This window comes from Natrix helvetica (genome assembly GCF_964273705.1).
Source record: "Natrix helvetica genome assembly, chromosome: 2".
Taxonomy (NCBI): Eukaryota; Metazoa; Chordata; class Lepidosauria; order Squamata; family Natricidae; genus Natrix; species Natrix helvetica.
Window position 1 is genome coordinate 245,327,972 of NC_138552.1, and position 17,492 is coordinate 245,345,463.

Consider the following 17,492-nt stretch of genomic DNA (forward strand, 5'->3'; position numbering starts at 1 on the left):
AAATGAGGATGGCTTACGTCTACTTCCGGGTTGGGCGGGAAAGTCAGAACGGCTTTGAAAGAGAGCGGGAAACGGCCGCCGAGATGGAGGCGCTGCCGCCGTTGGCGGCGGCTGATCGTCCCCCGCCGCGTCAGGAGTCTCGAGTGCAGTGCCTTTCCCGCCGGTGGACGGCCGAGTTGCTGGATCACTGCAGGCCTTTCGTGCGCAGACTCGGAGCCGGCCAGGCTGTGGAGACGGAGAACTTGGAACAGGCTGTAGGGGAAGCGCTTTGGGTAAGGGGAGTCAGGCTAAGAGGGCTCGACCGGGGTGAGAGTTGGGCTGCTAAGGAGGGATGGCGGCAGTTTTATTGGATTGCTTTTCATTCAGATTACTTCTACCAGAGGAAGATTTTAAATGTATATTGAATTGATTGCGGGGCGTTGTTTGGTTGAATAGAGATTAATTCTTTGTCCTAAAGCAGAGTCTTCAACCTTGACAACTTTAAGACTTGTGGACTACAACTCCCAGAATTCTCCAGCCAGCATAGCTGGTCCACAAGTCTTAAAGTTGCCAAGTTTGGGGACCCCTGTCCTAAATCATGAGGCAACTGAACCTCTATATTCCAGGGTTCTATAATCTCATCGGATTTGAAATGGACACCTAATATTAGAACCATCATTAAAAAGACACACCCTAAGGTGCTTTTTTCAAGAGACAACTGGACTTTCTGGTTTTTCTTTGGAGATGTTTCGCTTCTCATCCAAGAAGCTTCTTTTTCTGAAGAAGAAGAGCTGAAGATGTTTCTTGGATGAGAAGTAAAACGTCTTCAAAGAAAAAAACAGAAGTCCAGTTGCCTCTTGAAAAAAACACCTTTGGGACAACCATGGTCTGGATGACTGAGAATCTCTGTAGACTCTTTGCCTTAAAGTTTTTTTAGTAAGTGGATGAGTAACCTATGGCCCCAAATACCATTCCTAAAGAACTATTGCTGAAAAAAAGAGCATTTCCAATTCATGTATTTTTGAAGTCAGAAGCACACACAAGCTGTCATATAAATTCTAAAATAAGCATAACTATCAGAAACCGTCCAGAACCTTATATTTCCTCTCCACCAATATGTACTGTATGATACGGTCCTAACCACTTTTCATCCTTAAACCCTAGAAATTATAAATGCAACATAAATGTTGCTGATTTTTAAATACAGTATGACAGCAAGTCATTTTATTTATTTGTGATTTGTTTTCTGTGAAGATAGGAAAGGCTTTTACAACTATCAGCAAAAGCAATATGGGAGCAATAGAAACAAGTATTTTCACAAGAAGAAACACATTGTTTCAAGAGAGATGTTGCTAAGCATTCCTAAAGAGATTTCACAATTAGTGCCGAAATTGTTGTAGAAGTTGACACTTCTGACACTAATCTTAATTTTAAAAAAAACCTATATCAGAAGTAGCCAATAGAAACTAAGCTAGACTGGTAATTAATTACTAATCTTTAAAAGTTATTAATAGTATTTAAATTGAAGCTTTGGCCTTAAAACAGCCAATAATTGAATAAATAAAACTGGGCAGATCATTCTGTTATAGAAAGTTGCTCTTGTGTACTGTATTTACATGTATTTGCCATGCAAGGTTTTTTTCTTAAAATTCTGAAATGTGTTTGTTATGTTATGCTTGGAAATCCTGAGATCTTTCCTTAGTAAGTTTATTTGGATTTTGTGATTATGATAGTAAATAAAGTAAACTAGTATACTCTGCATAGTATGTCAAGAGTGGCTTGATTATGGTCATCTAATGAATTCATAAAGATTTGAAAAAGACTGATTTTCAAACTGATAATACCTCTGTCTCTAGCTTTGCATGCAAAAAAATCCCAAAAATAAAACCCTGTTTTGAGATCCAGAAAGTAATTTCTGACAATTGAGTGCTAGAGATTGTCTACCAGTTAGGATGTACTTTCTTTAGAGTACATGTCCGAGTTTCCCTTCTCTCATTTTTTGAGGATTTTTTTTTCTTTTAACTGGTAAAATTAATTGTGAAAACAGACAAGAGAAGTAAAAGGTTATTTGCAATTATTCCCTTGATAGAGATTAATAGTATCTTTCTGTATATGAAGTACAATCTGAACTGGGCAATTTGTTTCAGAAAGGGCAGTGGACTTATTACATCCATTAATTTGCCTTGAGTTTTCTGTTTAGCAACACAGAAGGTAATTTTTTCCGGTATGTGTGACTATATATTAATAGAGTTGAATTTTTCATTTGTTTCTTCTTATGAAAATACTAGTATCTGTAATGAGCATTTATTTCCCATAATTCTGTGCATTGTCATGCAAAATGTTTGAAGCCTTGTTGCTGAATGTTGGAATGTGCTGAAGGTTGGAAATTATCTTGTAATTTATCAACATGAGAACATCATGCTTGTAAATATTGTGTTTTGCTGAATGGATGTGCTTTGTCAGAATGCTGTTTATCAATGTCATTCCTTGCTGGTCCATTTTGTGATACAGGATTGGCATTTAAAGGTATCTTTTTAAAAATTCTTACATTATATATTCATATCTGTATGCATTTTTGTTCATTTTGTATAGAACTTTGAAACAGCTGTACACGAAAATATCACTGTTAATGGGCAGCCATGGCAGGAATCATCAGATCTTCAAAATGGTATATTAATTTAAAAGTATCTTTAGAGTTAATATGCAAGATCTTGACTAATACTGTTGGGAAATCTTACGCATCAGAAATTACAGGTAGTCCTCGATTTACAACAGTACGTTTAATGACTGTTCAAAATTTCAACAGCACTGAAAAAAGTGACTTATTGACCAGCAAAGTCCACTGACTTTGAATCCAGATTCACTTAACAACTGTGTTACTAATTTATCAACTGCAGTGATTCATTTAACAATTGTGCAAGAAAGGTCGTAAAATGGGGCAAGACTCACTTAACAAATGTTTCACTTAACAACATAAATTTTGGGTTCAGTTGTGGTCATAAATCGAGGACTCCTGTATTTTACTGTGAACAGAATTACTCAGTCCCTTTTGCAGTACAATTCCTTGCAATATTAGTCTAGTTTAAAAATATTAGTTATAGATACAGTATAGGCAAAACCTCCATTTGTGATGAGGAGACTAACATAATAGATCATATACTTTATATGCAAAAATATTTTCTGTTCTTTTCCTGTCATCTCAGATTAAAGAGTCTGCTACTGCCATCTGTTGGCCTGTTATAATTTGTAGATGACAGTTTATAATTATATAAGACTCTCTAGTACAGTGATGGCGAACCTTTTTTGGCTCGCGTGCCATAAGCGGGGGGAGCGCAGGGAGGTCATGTGCGGGCGTGCCACACCCATAATACAATGCACAACATCCCCCCTGCACACACGCGCGCATGACAGGTGCTCCCCCCCATTTTATGCATGCTTTTTCCGCCCTCCCCAGGCTCCAGAGGCTTTATAGGAGCCTGGGGAGGACGAAAACAGCCCCTCCGGAGGCTTTAGGAGCTTCCTTGAAGCCTCCTGAATGCACAAAAACAGTCCTACGGGCAAACCAAAACTTCAGGAACGGACTTCCGGCTTGCTCATAGGGCCGGTTTAAGCCCTCTGGAGCCTTCAGGGGCCTTCTGGAGGGTTTCCTGAAGGCTCCGGAGGATGGAAAACGACCCTACAAGCAAACCGGAAGTCCGGTTTGCTCGTAGGGCCATTTTTAGTCCTCCGGAGCCTTCAGGGACTTCCCTGAAGGCTCCGGAGGACTAAAAACAGCCTGGTTTGTCCGTTGGGTCGTTTTTTGTCCTCCGGAAGGCCCCTAAAGGCTTTGGAGAGCTTAAACCAGCCCTACGAGCAAACTGGAAGTCTGTTCCTGAACTTCAGGTTTGCCCGTAGGGCTGTTTTTTTGCACTCCAGAGGCTTCAGGAAAGCTCCGGGGGAGGCTGTTTTAGCCATCCCCATGCTCCTATAAACACTGGCTCAAATGCACCAAAAATAAAAATTCTTACCAGACTAACTATTAGATGGCAGCAAACCAGTACACCATTCTATATTTCTTAATAGCTGGTTAGTTTTCTGCAGCCCATATGTGGTATCCATACTCAATAACAATTATGCTTATAATTTAAAACCACTTTTGGAAACTGAGGAATGTTTGGAATTCCTGATGTGAACGTATATTTTTATGAAACTGAATACTTAGGTATATGCACTTTTTTGGTTCAGATTTCAAGGTACCAAGCAAACTTAAATAATGAGTGCATATGTGTTTACATTTTAAATGCCTCATATAGAAGGATGGATGGATGGTATGGTATATATCTGGGATGGCGAACCTATGGCACGCGTGCCACAGGTGTTACGCGGAGCCAATTTGTCAGGGCACGCGAAGCGCTGACCTGTCAGCTAGCCAGCTTTTTAAAGCCATTTTTAACCCTCCCCAGGCTCCAGTGGCTTCCGGTTTGCTCGGAGGGTCATTTTGACTGCTCCGAAGGCTTCAGGGAAGCCTCCTGAAGGTCCCTGAAGCCTTCAGAGCGCTCAAAACGACCATCCGAGCAAACCGGAAGTGACTTCCGATTTGCTTGGAGGGTCGTTTTAACTGCTCCGGAGGCTTCAGGGAAGCCTCCTTAAGGTCCCCAAAGCCTCCGGGGGATGCGGGGGGGGGCTGTTTTTACCCTCCCCAGGCTCCTATAAAGCCTTTGAAGCCTGGGGAGGGCGAAAAAAGCATGCAAAAAATGGGGGGAGCACATGTAGTGTGTGTATGCGCACTGGGGGGGTCACACATTTCACACGACCCCCCTGCATTCCCCCCACTTACGGCACGCGAGCCAAAAAAGGTTAGCCATCGCTGGTATATATGGTTATATTGTGAGTTTTGGACAAACTTCTTTCTCCAGAATTTTTTTAAAGTAACTCATATTTAACCATTGAGGCTTTTCAAAATACTTAGTAACATAATACCAATATAGATAATCCTTAACTTATGCCAGGTCATTTAATGACTGTTTAAAATTACAACAAACTTAGAAAAAGTGCTTTATTACCCAGAAGACACTTACACCCATCGTAAAATGTCTCATCACCCTCTCCTTTGGTCAAGTGATCCCATTTCAGACACTTTGTAACTGGTTCACATTTATGACCACTTGTCAAGCACCCCAAAATGTGAACACCATTTGCAATCTTTTCTGCTGGCTTCCCCAGATAGTCAACACGGATACCAGCAGAGATGGTTGCAAGTGGAGGGTACAGAGGGGAGGTTAGGTCTTCCATGGGCAGCAGGAATAGAGCGAGATACTGAAGATTTCAGCACCATAGCCCACCAAAGCATTTTCCCCACCCCAATGCAGTGAGAGGGACTGAAGTCCTTCAGCTGGCTGCAGGACCATTTGAGAGCCAAAGGGTTGCCTTCTGATGGATTTCATCTGCCAAAAGGCAGACCTTTCACTCGCTCTCCTTAACAATCTAGGTTAATAACTGCAAGTGGAAGTGCAGGAATTGCAGACATTGAATGAAGCAGTCACATGGGCATTTCACTTAACGATCGCTTTGCTCAATGGCTGAGATTCCATTATCAATTGTGGTCATTAAGTGAAGACTGCCTGTACCTGTATTTTTATTTTTACTTGAAGAATTCCAGTCAGCTTTTTGGACCATGACTCTTTGTTTCTTTTTCAGCTAAAATAATTTATGTCAAGAAACTAGTCTGTTTCCAGGCAATAATTTCTAAGCAAAATTTTATTAGACAGTTAATTCTTATAATTTTGCTGGCAGTCAATCGTTAGTTGGTTTGCTTTTTATGGATTTATCATACAGTTTGTCATTTAACATAAATTCAAATTTGTTTCACAATTTTAATTTTAATAATGAATAAAATTTTTACTATAATAAATCTTTTCCCTTCCCTTTATACTTTGAGGTCAAGATGTTGATATGCATGTATCTTTTTCTATGCCAATTGAAGTTAAAAATAAATCCACATACTATACTTTTCAAATATTAAACATTTCTATTTTTGTTGTAAAATAGACACAGATATTAAACTCCTTGAAGACCAGCTTGATGAATTAATTGTGGAAGTGGCTTCCAAGCGTTCTCAATATCCTAGAAAAATGCAAATAAACGTTGTTAAAAGCATTAAAATGCAACAAAAATTGTTGGTGAGTAATTTGAATTCTTAAGTCATTGGGTGAAAATATTTACTTTGAGAGAATAAGATAATGATTTGCTTACTGCAGTAGCAGATAGAATAGAATAGAATAGAATAGCAGAGTTGGAAGGGACCTTGGAGGTCTTCTAGTCCAACCCCCTGCCTAGGCAGGAAACCCTACACCACTTCAGACAAATGGTTATCCAACATCTTCTTGGTTGGCTCTCCCCCTCCTCCTTCCCCTTGGGCTGAGAGCAAAATTGTTTCAAGCCGCCTGTCCGAGGGGGGGGGAAATCCCCCTCCCTCCAGCCGCGCTTCTCCAGCCAAGCCAAAAGAAAGGTTTAAACTGCTGGCAATTTCTCCAGATTAGTAGAGGGAATGGAAGGGAGTTTTCGCCTCACCGCACCGCAGCCGCGTCCTTCTGCTCGTTTATTCTTCCATCAGCCTCGCAGCGAAGACGCCGGAGCGTCTCCCCATCATGCTCCCCAGTGCCTGGAGCGAGGCGGGGGGGCCCCCCGGCCGCCGCCGATCTAGGGGATCCCCCGCGGTGCCGCTCCTCCGGCAGGAGCCTCTACGGGGCGTCCTGTGCCCCCCAAGGAGTGGGGAGCCCACCGGGAAAGCGCAGGGCGAGCAAAGCTTGCCCGTCGCCGTCAGCTGCCGGAACCGGAAGTCCGGTTATCCAACATCTTCTTAAAGACTTCCAGTTTTGGAGCATTCACAATTTCTGGGGGCAAGTTGTTCCATTGATTACTTGTTCTAACTGTCAGGAATTTCTCCTCAGTTCTAAGTTGCTTCTCTCCTTGATTAGTTGTCACCCATTGCTTCTTGTTCTACCCTCAGGTGCTTTGGAGAATAGTTTGACTCCCTCTTCTTTGTGGCAACCCCTGAGATATTGGAACACTGTTATCATGTCTCCCCTAGTCCTTCTTTTCATTAAACTAGACATACTCAGTTCCTGCAATCGTTCTTCATATGTTTTAGTCTCCAGTGCCCTAATCATCTTTCTTGCTCTTCTCTGCACTCTTTCTAAAGTCTTCACATCTTTGTTACACTGTGGCGACCAAAACTGAATGCAGTATTTCAAGTGTGGCCTTACCAAGACATTATAAAGTGGTATTAACACTTCACATGATCTTGATTCTATCCCTTAGGATAAATAGATTCTATGAATACCAGATTATAGTGTTTAATACGTTACTAAGGTGAGGTAATGTGATCACTAAAATCTATTATAAATTATTGTGATGCAGGGAAATGCATATGTCTACTTACTGTATTTTTCGGAGTATAAGACGCAGCAAGGTTTTGAAGAGGAAAAAATTTTAAGAAAGTTTTTGCACTCTGCAAATTTCCCAAAAACGGCCCGTTTTTTTTTAAAGGGCATAAATAATCTTAGGAGGTTTGTAGAGTGCTCCTGGGGGGTTGGATGGGGGCCAAAAACGAGCAAAAAAACGGCCCATTTTCGCAAAAACAGGCCAGTTTTTTGACAAAAATAGGGTATGGATAGCCTTTAGGAAGCTTATAGAGTGCTGCTGGGGGCTGGGGGGGGCAAAAAATGGGCAGTTTTTCACTCATGTCTGCTCTCCCCAGCCCCCAGGAACACTCTGAAAGCCTTCTAAAAGCTATGCACGGCCATTTTGGTGAAGGGGCGGAGTTTCAGGAAGCAAAAAATGCTATATTTAGTGTATTAAGATGCACCCAGATTTTCAGCCTCTTTTTTGAGGGAAAAATGTGCATCTTATAGTCCAAAAAATACAGTACTTAAAGCTTTAAAAAAAGATACTTATTGGAGAGAGATTCAGGATAGCAGCTGATATGGACACATATACAGCCAATACTTAACGAATTTTATTGTGGACACTGTTAGTTTTATATAGCCACCCCTTTTAATACATGACTCTGGGTTTACAAACAGTGTGTGTGCGCACGTGCATGTGTATGTGTGCTGCAGTGGTGGGGTATGACTGGTACACTCCGGTACGGGGGTACCGGTGCCTGCTGGGAGCACCAGGTACCATTCCGGTATGGTGCTCCTGAGGGCCCGCCCGCCCACATTCCTTACCTGTATTTGAGCCGATCAGGGCTTACGCACGCGGAGCGTACGGTGCCTGTGCAACAACCCACAGGGAGAAGTGTAACATAGCCCAATCAAGGGGTGCACATAAGTGCTTACGAAGACACATGTTGCATCCCCATTTAGAAAATATTACAGTAATCCATATGAAAGATAACCAAGGCATGAGTGATTGTAAGGAGGACAGGATTTCTCTGCTAATAAAGTAGTGGGGTCTAGTGTTATACATGTGAAAATATTTACAAAATCTGATGTACGTAAGAACATACAATAATAAATCTTAACCAGTTAACTTTCGTTCCTCTCAAGTCTTTTTCTTTCACTATTTGTTTGTACTGTATTATGGCTTTTTCTTCCCCTCTTTATCTCAATTATTGAGACTGGAACATCCGTGAGTTCTCCCAGCTGTTTGCTAACAAACAAAGGCATTAATTCACATAGTTACACTGTTTCACTTCTGAATCTCCAAACACCCATCACAGAACCTTTATTCTGCTTCTTATTGCTCTTTTTATAATCTGTAGCTAAGACGTATATGGGCCATTGTATAGGTGCCTTCTAACATTTTCCCCTTTTTGCCTAAGTGCTGTTTATTTTGGGGCAGATACACTTTTTAGTTTTGTCTCACTGGCTTCCTGCGGGCACTAAGTTGCATATTTGAGAACACTTGCTTTGCAGGTTTTTCTTAAATATACAGTATATTTAATTTTGTTTCATACAAGATTAAAATACAAAATACAATACTCCAAAAAAAGGGTTTGGAGTAAAAGAAAAATATTTGTAAAATATTTTCAGGAAACCAGTAAGACGGGAGAAGTGGCTGTTCAGTTACTTACAATCACTAATAACATTATTTTATAAAAATCTGAATTTTTTAAATAAGAAATTTACCTTATCCTATGTCATGCAGCAGGGGGCACTGTTTTATTAGTCATCCAAATTGCTGTAAAGTTAAGATAATACCAAAAATAAATTATTCAGATTAGAATATAAAATATATGGTAATAACAGCATTTAACTCATCTAGTTACTACAGGTACTCCTCCCTCACCAGCAGTAATGGGAAACTGTCACTAAACAGTACAGTTGTAACTTATTGCAGCAGTCCCAGTTGCCCCTGTTAGGAGAATTCTAAGTGGTCACACAGCATCCTGTACTCATATGATTGCCATTTACAACCTCCTGTCAGCTTCCCTGTTGATTCCATTTGTCAAAAGCCAGCAGTGAAAGTCATGTGAGTGTGGGCTGCTGCAGCATCATAATTATGAGCCAGTTGCCAGGCACCCAAATTGCTATCCCATTATCGTAGGGACACTACACTGGTTGCACCTACAAAGGCCTGCCATAAGCACCTCTTGTTCAGTCACTGTAAAATCACAGGATTGAACAGAATAACAGGGTTAGAAGGGATTTGGAGGTCTTCTAGTCCAATCCCCTGCTTAAGCAGGAAACCCTATATGAGATGAGACAGCAAAACCTGTTTTTACTAAATTTACGAATCAAATAATGGCTGCTTATACTGAGATGTATTACATATGCATATACGGATAAGAATTTTTATTTGCTTAAGATTCAAATATTTTAACCACGAATTAAGTCACATTTTAGAAGTTCTCATGCAAAACATTTTAGAAGTTATCATGCAAAAGAGATTTTAAATGCATTTGTTTGTCTGTTTAGGGCTATCAACCTTTTATGAATTGTCAAGACATAAAAGTGGAACCTTCTCAAGGTAATTTTCTGAAATGATGTGCTTCATTTCTTTTCATAGAATATGGCAATTGTATGTTTTAAACACTCCATAACTCTTCGTTCTTTTCTAGAGTGGATCTCTTATGATTCATAACCAAAACCAAATACCTCATAACTTAGCTTATTCATATGACATATGTTTTTGTGGACTAGACAGCATGCCAGTAGTTAAAGGGAAGAGTATCCTAAAATTGGCAGGTACATAAAAGTGCTGTGTAATAAAGAGAAAGAAAGAAAGGAAGGGGGGGAAAAGAGAGGAAAAGGAGACGGGATAAAATCTGGAATATGTGGGAACATTTAATGCTTCTGATGTGAATTCTAGTGGGGGGAAAAGTATAATATACAAAGTTTCTAACACAGCCTTTTTTCCAACCTTTTTGCTCTGGAGAAGCCCTTGAAATAATATTCAGGTCGCCGGAAACCCCTGCATAACAATTGCGAAAATACAAAAATTTCACAATAAAATTCACTTTTAGCCTACACAGCCCACAATTTGCAATGTTAAAAGAACAGCAAAGTGCTGGGCTGGTAGCTAAGTTGGGGTGTGTAAAAATCACTAATCACTGTGAGCACTAGCATGGTGTGTGCAAAGTTTAAAAAGTGATGCTTATTTTTTTTTCCAGTCATGCTTTCACAGAACCCTGACTAAAAAAAAACGACTTCACATTTTTTTAAAAAACTATGATTTTGGTTCCAATGCTTTGCAGGTTAAAACCAGAATGCCATATAAAGTTTATGGTTTAAATTCTACCATCTTCCAAGCATTAGACCAGAGGTGGGCAATTAATTTTCTCAAAGGACCACATGAGAAACTGGGACAATAGGCTGAACTTAATTCTGCTCAATATTAATTTTATTGCTTTATAAAAAACATTAAATGATATCATTTTATTAGATGCTACTAGTAAGAATGCATGTTATGATAAGGCTATGAAAATATGGAGTAGTCAAATATAGCAGTAAAAAATATAAAAGCACCAATCATATCACTATTTCACTTTATTTTTAGCATAACATAAGAATTACCAAACACACACTTACTAAGGCAAATAAAGTATTTTACTATCAAGTTTAACTTGTCTTTAGGAAGCATTTCTTCTAACTTGAAAACATTGCTTATGGTAATTTATTTGCAATGAAGAATTATTGCATACAAATTTGTTCCACATGCTGGTTGGATTATAAAGTAAAACAATCTGATCAATCACAATTTTAAAAAAAAATCTAAAGTAGAAATAATGTTTAGGAAAACGTGCAAATATATAGTGAATGAACTTATTTGCACAATCTGGAATTTGCATCTATCCCTGTGCAGTAACTACAGTCACCAGAAACGAAAGATAGAATTATATGCTTTCATTTCCTTATTTCATTTCCCATGTTTTGGAAGCACTGTAAACATCTAGTTTTTTAATACTTCTCTAATGTACAATCATGTAATATTCTACCAGGGCAAACATATTTATAAGGATTTCTGAGATAGATTGATTGGAATAATCTAGTTTGTTTTCAAATGAATTTAATTGACCTTGGAAAAACATGCAAGCAGTTGCTTTGTACTGATTGTACAATACATTGTATGCTGTGATTCTTCCCATTATTTCTATTTTACAGATGGAATGCAGAAGTAAAGGGCTATAACTTGCCCTAAGTTATGTCAAGTTGACCATAAGTCAACCAGAAAGAATTTATTGCTGTTATAATACTTTCAGTTTTCATTGAGTTTTAGAAAGTTCAAGAGGACAGTTCTCAGCTCAATGAGTTTTTAATATAAAAGGTAGCAAATGTAAAGCAAGTCAAGATTTTAATCTTTATATTTGGACTCATTTTTTAATGTGCCTTTGGATGCTTGACGGTTGGTTCATGTTTATGACGGTTGCAGTGTCCCAGGATCATGTGACCATCTTTTGCGACCTGACAAGCAAAGTCAAAGGGGAAGTCAGATTCACTTAATCCGTGTTACTAATTTAACAACTGCAGTGATTCACTTAACAAATGTGGCAAGAAAAATCGTAAAATGGGACAAAACTCACTTAACAAATTTCTCATTTAGCAACATAAATTCTGGACTCAATTGTCGTAAATCGAGCACTACCTGTACTTCATATTATCTCTTCTAATAGAGATTATAATTACTACTACTATTTACTGTTCTTCATTACCGATGTGGATTTGATACACTGTACAGTTCAGAATGCAACACAGTAATTTCCAGATAGATTAATCTAGGGCTCATGCAGTTTTGGATTAAATAGTTCTAGGAATTTCCTCTCAGAATTCTGATAATTAGGGACTCAGGAGCTGTAAAAAGAAAAGCTGTGTCTGTTGAATTACTGGAAATCAGTGTTTATGACATTAGATATAATAGCGATAAAAAATTTGTCTGTGGAAGAATAGGAGATAGTTTATGACAGTATAAATATAATATGTATAACAGTTTAATTTCAGAGGTTTCTGTCAAAAAGTCTTTTAAAATATGGTTTTGAAATAAATATTAGACTAAAATGGGATAATTATTAACAACTTTATATTATTATATATTAACAAAAAAGAATATTGCTCCTTTGTATAGCTTTATTTAAAAACACTATGAAATTGCAATACACAAGAGCTTTTTTTAATCCAGCCATACATAGTAGAAGTTTTTGAAATGTGTGGGGGAAGCTGGCAGGTTAGAGACTGTGAAATCTGGAAAGCAATGTTTATTTACAAGTCTGCTATTGTTTTTCTGTTTGTTTTACAGTGTAATTATTCATTTCTTCCAAGAAGTTTGGATTACTTTATTTAGCTATTTTTCTGTCATCCCTTTGCAACACTGTATGGTTTAGGTTAGGAGGAGATATGACCAATTTAAAGCAATGGTAAATTGAGTTGCATGCTGAATATGGATTTTAAATGAAGTATCTCTAACTGAGTTCCTTAGAATCTCACTATATCATTTGAATAGTTATAGATGTGATAGGAAAAGGGTTTATTTTTAGTTTTGCATATTTCAGAAGTGATTGTACATGTAACACATTGAATGTCGCAGTATATAAATTCCTTATCAAAAATAAATTGATAGTAAATTGCAGAATGAAGTAACATGATCCACAAAACATTTGTACTTTTTTACATTTTGTAACTTTTCTTTTTAGATGTTGAATAAAATAGCTTCTTTGGAATAATAGATTGCCCATGATACTAATATTATTCTTCCTTTCCTCCATCTTTTACTTTATAATGCAGCAAATTGATATTTTTCTTGGTTTATGTTCTAAGAGAATACATGAATCTTTTCCCCCCCAGATCAGTCAATGGTAGAATTGAGACTTTCAACAAAAACTACGTCTAGACATACTGGAGAATCATTTAAGGTGAGATTTCTAAAGATATAATGGTTTGTATCTAAATTTAGTTGATTAATTGACATAATGGTTCATGCATTAATGACTCAACTCCAACTGACATAAGGTAGTTGTAAGTACAACAAAGTCTGGTCCAATTAGTAGCATTTATAAGTTGGAAATATAACTGAAAAATTATACATTCCAGTCTTCAAATGTTCCACTACTCTCTGGAATGCAATGATATGCTAGTTCTAGAAAAGTTTGTGTCTTTCCAGAAGTGTATTCTCCAGGATAGGAAAGGAGTCTCATATTTTTCAACCAAATAGATCTATTCAGAATTTGTCTGCTATACTTACCGGCAGTATCATCTAGGTATGTTTTGAATCTACAGCTCTCATTAGAATCTACAATTTCATTCCTTTTAAATGTGTATTGAAATTACAAAGTGGTTTTAGGGAAGGTTTGTAATACATGTCACTTCTGAATTGATGTTTAATGTACTATTGCTAGAATTCATTAAAGCTGCTTAGGAATTTTAGTACTCCTAGGATATATAGTAGCTCAATTTGAATAACCTGGATTTTCTTTTTCTTTTGTCCTGCCATCTCCAGTCCCTGTCATCCCTCGTGGAAAGAGCAGAAGGGTTCTCAAAAGCGTTGTCTTTACAACAAACTTTGGAACAATGCAGACTCCATCAAGAAATCATGTTTGTCTCTGAAGTTAAAAAAGAGAATAAAAACGATGTCAAAAACCTTACATCACAAGTGGAAGTTATACCTTCACAAACTGCTATCAGTAATTCTGTACTACTCAAAATAAAGAGATCATCATGTTCTCCACAGAGACACTACCCACTCCGACAAAGAAAACTTAGTCATGATACATGAACACTTTTTTGAAGAGATCATTGCATAGCCATTCAGTTTTTCTGTTTTTTTGTTTGTTTATATAGCATCCTTAGTGATCCCCTGAAATCCACATAACCAAACAAATTTTGTTTGATAGCGATGAAGCTGGATACTGGATCCCTTTATATAGCTATTCTGTAAAATACTTAAGCCTATTATTAAATCTGAACATTTTTCTTTTAAACAAAATTTGCCTACAGTATATTACAGCAGAATGATCTTCTACAAGGACTTTGACTTGTTTATGAATGCTTTAAGCTTAATTGCTTTAATGGTAATTTCTCCAAAAATTAGGTAAGAGCATTGTCTATGCTCTTGATCCGTGAAGTTGTACATTTCCACAGCAAAGATTCTTGTTGAGTGGAACTTTAAAAGAACTATGAGCAGAGTATCTGCAACTGGAGTTTCAGAGAAGAACTGAAATCATTTAGATCCACGTAGAGGGGTATCTAGTTCCCTGTAACTGTTTGTGGATTTCTAGAGCAGTATAATTTTTAAATGAGCTCAATTTCTATATATGTTCATTGTAGCTATAGGCTGGGGTTAAAAGATTAAAGTATTTAGCTGCAGGTTGTGTCTTCACTTCAGTCTAAAAACTAATGAGGAAAAATGTTTGGTGCTAATATTCAGGTAGTCATTGACTTACAACAGTTCATTTAGTGACTGGTTCAAAGTTACAATCACGGACAATGACTTGTGACCATTTTTCAAACTTACAACTGTTGCTCACATGATCAAAATTTGGATGCTTGACAACTGATTTACATTTATGACAGTTGTGGTGTCCCAGGGTCATATGATCCCTTTTGTGACCTTCAGACAAGCAAAGTCAATGGGGAAGCCAGATTCATTTAATGTTACTAATGCTCCAATGAGACTGTAATTTGAATTGCATACAATAAGCAAGCAATGTGATAGATTCTAATAGGCTTGCTTAAGCAATGTATATTCAAGGAGAGCTAGACAGAAGCAATTCTGGAGTGGGAATTACTGGAGTAATTACCAGTATTTTCCCTTAATTTTTTAGAAACTCCGTTCCTCCAGGATTTCTGAACTCTAAATGCCTTTTCATTTTATAATTGTGATCTATAAATTTTCAAAATCAACATAACATTTTCTCTTTTTGATTAAATTTCCTTCAAATATGTTGTTTCTGAAAAATGAGAGAGATAGTGTTTAAGATACTGGGCTAGAAACCCAGGAGACTGTGAATTCTAATCTTACTTTAGCTATTAAAGCCAGCTTGGTGACTTTGGGCCTCTCTCTCAGCTTTTGATGTCATGCTCAGGTGAGAAGCCATTCATTCAATTCCTGTTACAGCCAATGGACGCCCCCCACTCCTCTGAGACTGTTCTGAATCAGCAGGAGTTTCCCCCCCCCCTGCTGACAGACAATTGGTTTCACCGCCAAAGCTGCCTGTTTAGCAGTACACTTCCCAGATTTGAATGAGAACTACTAGGAATGGCCCAAGATGACCCTCAGATGACTGTGGACCTACCTGATAAGAGGACAGTCCTAGTAGGTTGCAAGTTTCAGTGGGAGTGGTTGGAGGGCTGGGCTGCCATCTTTTCCTTCCAGCTGCCTGTTGCCTTAAGAACTGAGTTTTAAAAGCATGTTTTGATATATTCTTTTGATTTTTACTTTTAAATGTTAAATCGGCTGGTTGAGTGCTGATCTAATTTAATCCCCTGCTGGATTTTAAAGTGTTTTTTTAATGTTCTTTTTATTGTTTTATTAGTTGTTGTCAATCACTTCCACTTCCTCCACAGCAGACTCTGAAAAAGATCTGATTTGATTTACCTTTAGATCAAACTTTCATTATAGATATTTCGTACTTTTGTAATTTTTTAAAAAGGTCTGGTTTTAAATTTCTTTTTAATTTTTGATGAAAATCTCTTTTTTTATGCTGGGGAAGTTCTTTTCTATGTTTTTTCAAGGCTAATTTGCTATGGTGCTTTTCCTGTCTTTGAGAAGAGCTTTTTATAATCGGCTGTAAAAGTTCAGCTGCAAAAGTTTAACTACTGAAGTATCCTGGACTATAGCAAAATATAATCAAAAGGCATACAATATATCAAGACAAAGCTTTGGGGAAAAGTTGCAGGGGGGGGGAGAATACTTTTCAATTTACAAGCCCAATTTGAATATTTGGATAAAAAGCTTGATAAAATAACAGTGATTTTCAACCATCTGGAAGAAGATAACCAAATGCAAGTAACAGCGGTTGCAACCTGATGGATTTGAGTGTAATTTTCTGCCAGCAGACCTGAAGGATGAAGCTGATTCAGAAAATGCAAGTTGGTTAGAGGTATGGATTTTAAAGACAAAGTGGATAGAATTGTCCAGAGATGAACTCAATTCTTCTCAAGAAGATTGATGGAGATTGGAGAATGGATTTATTATATTCAATCGGAAAACAAATGTTAAGGGATGCTGAATTACAAGTCACAGGAGACTCTTTGAACAGCAAATGTTGTGGAGATATACACAACAAAGACGTCAAGTTGGGGAATAAAATCCAACAGTTAGGAAAGATTAATAACTTAAGGAAAAATATTAAGAATCAATCAAGGGTATTTGATCCTGGCAGACCAGAGATGATTGTGGTGATTTATGGTAGATCATAAGCCATCGTGGACTTTCTGCTAGACTTTTAAGAGGGTTTTGACGTTTAGCTGTTTGTTTTACCTCTTAACTATGTTTCCACATAGTAAATAGATGTCAGGCTAAAGGGGGGGGGGGGTAAACTGTTGTAGAAATTTATAAATTGTGTGGCTTCTTCGTAAGGGGGGAGGAGGTATAATCTTTCAAATATATTTATCAGTATTCATGGAACAATTTACATATGTCTGGGCTTTTTTTTTTCTTTAAATGCACATTTTTTTGTAGACTTACCTAGATTTGTTTTGAATTTGTATTACTTTTTTTCTTTTTTGGAGGTTGTATTTTAATGTTTCGGATAAAATAAAATAAACATTAAAAAGGGTAAAAGTAACACTAAGTTGATAAAAAAATGAAAAAAATAACCTCAGGAATTCATTATTTCTTGAAGAAAAACATCCTGAAGGAAAGAAAATGGCAAAAATACATGTAAGAAATATATTGCTTTTAGTTTTAAAACTGATGATTTATTATTTTTAAAACAGCTTAAAGTTCAGAATTCAAGTATAACTAAGTTATCATAAGAGAACTGAGTTACGTAATCAAATTTAATGAATATATTTCCCAAAATTATTTAATAAAAATACAGTATAGTATTCAAACAGGATTCCAGGATTCAAACAGTGGCTTAGCTACCCTGGCAC

General features: G+C 37.4%; 2 protein-coding genes across 2 annotated transcripts in view; one reads left to right on the forward strand and one right to left on the reverse strand.

Moving 5' to 3' along the window:
• NENF (neudesin neurotrophic factor) overlaps nucleotides 1-17,492 on the reverse strand; it is a gene marked incomplete at its 5' end in the record, with an annotated part of 340,944 nt that overhangs the window by 182,579 nt on the left and 140,873 nt on the right. The gene's annotated exons all lie outside the window — the stretch shown is intronic.
• On the forward strand, nucleotides 3-14,379 carry NSL1 (NSL1 component of MIS12 kinetochore complex; the record flags this gene model as incomplete). The annotated part of the gene is made up of 6 exons (XM_081944182.1): nucleotides 3-272; nucleotides 2,572-2,647; nucleotides 6,007-6,137; nucleotides 9,882-9,933; nucleotides 13,242-13,309; nucleotides 13,894-14,379. The coding sequence occupies 6 exons, from the start codon at nucleotides 3-5 to the stop codon at nucleotides 14,167-14,169; spliced, it is 873 nt and encodes a 290-aa protein (XP_081800308.1). The 3' UTR covers nucleotides 14,170-14,379.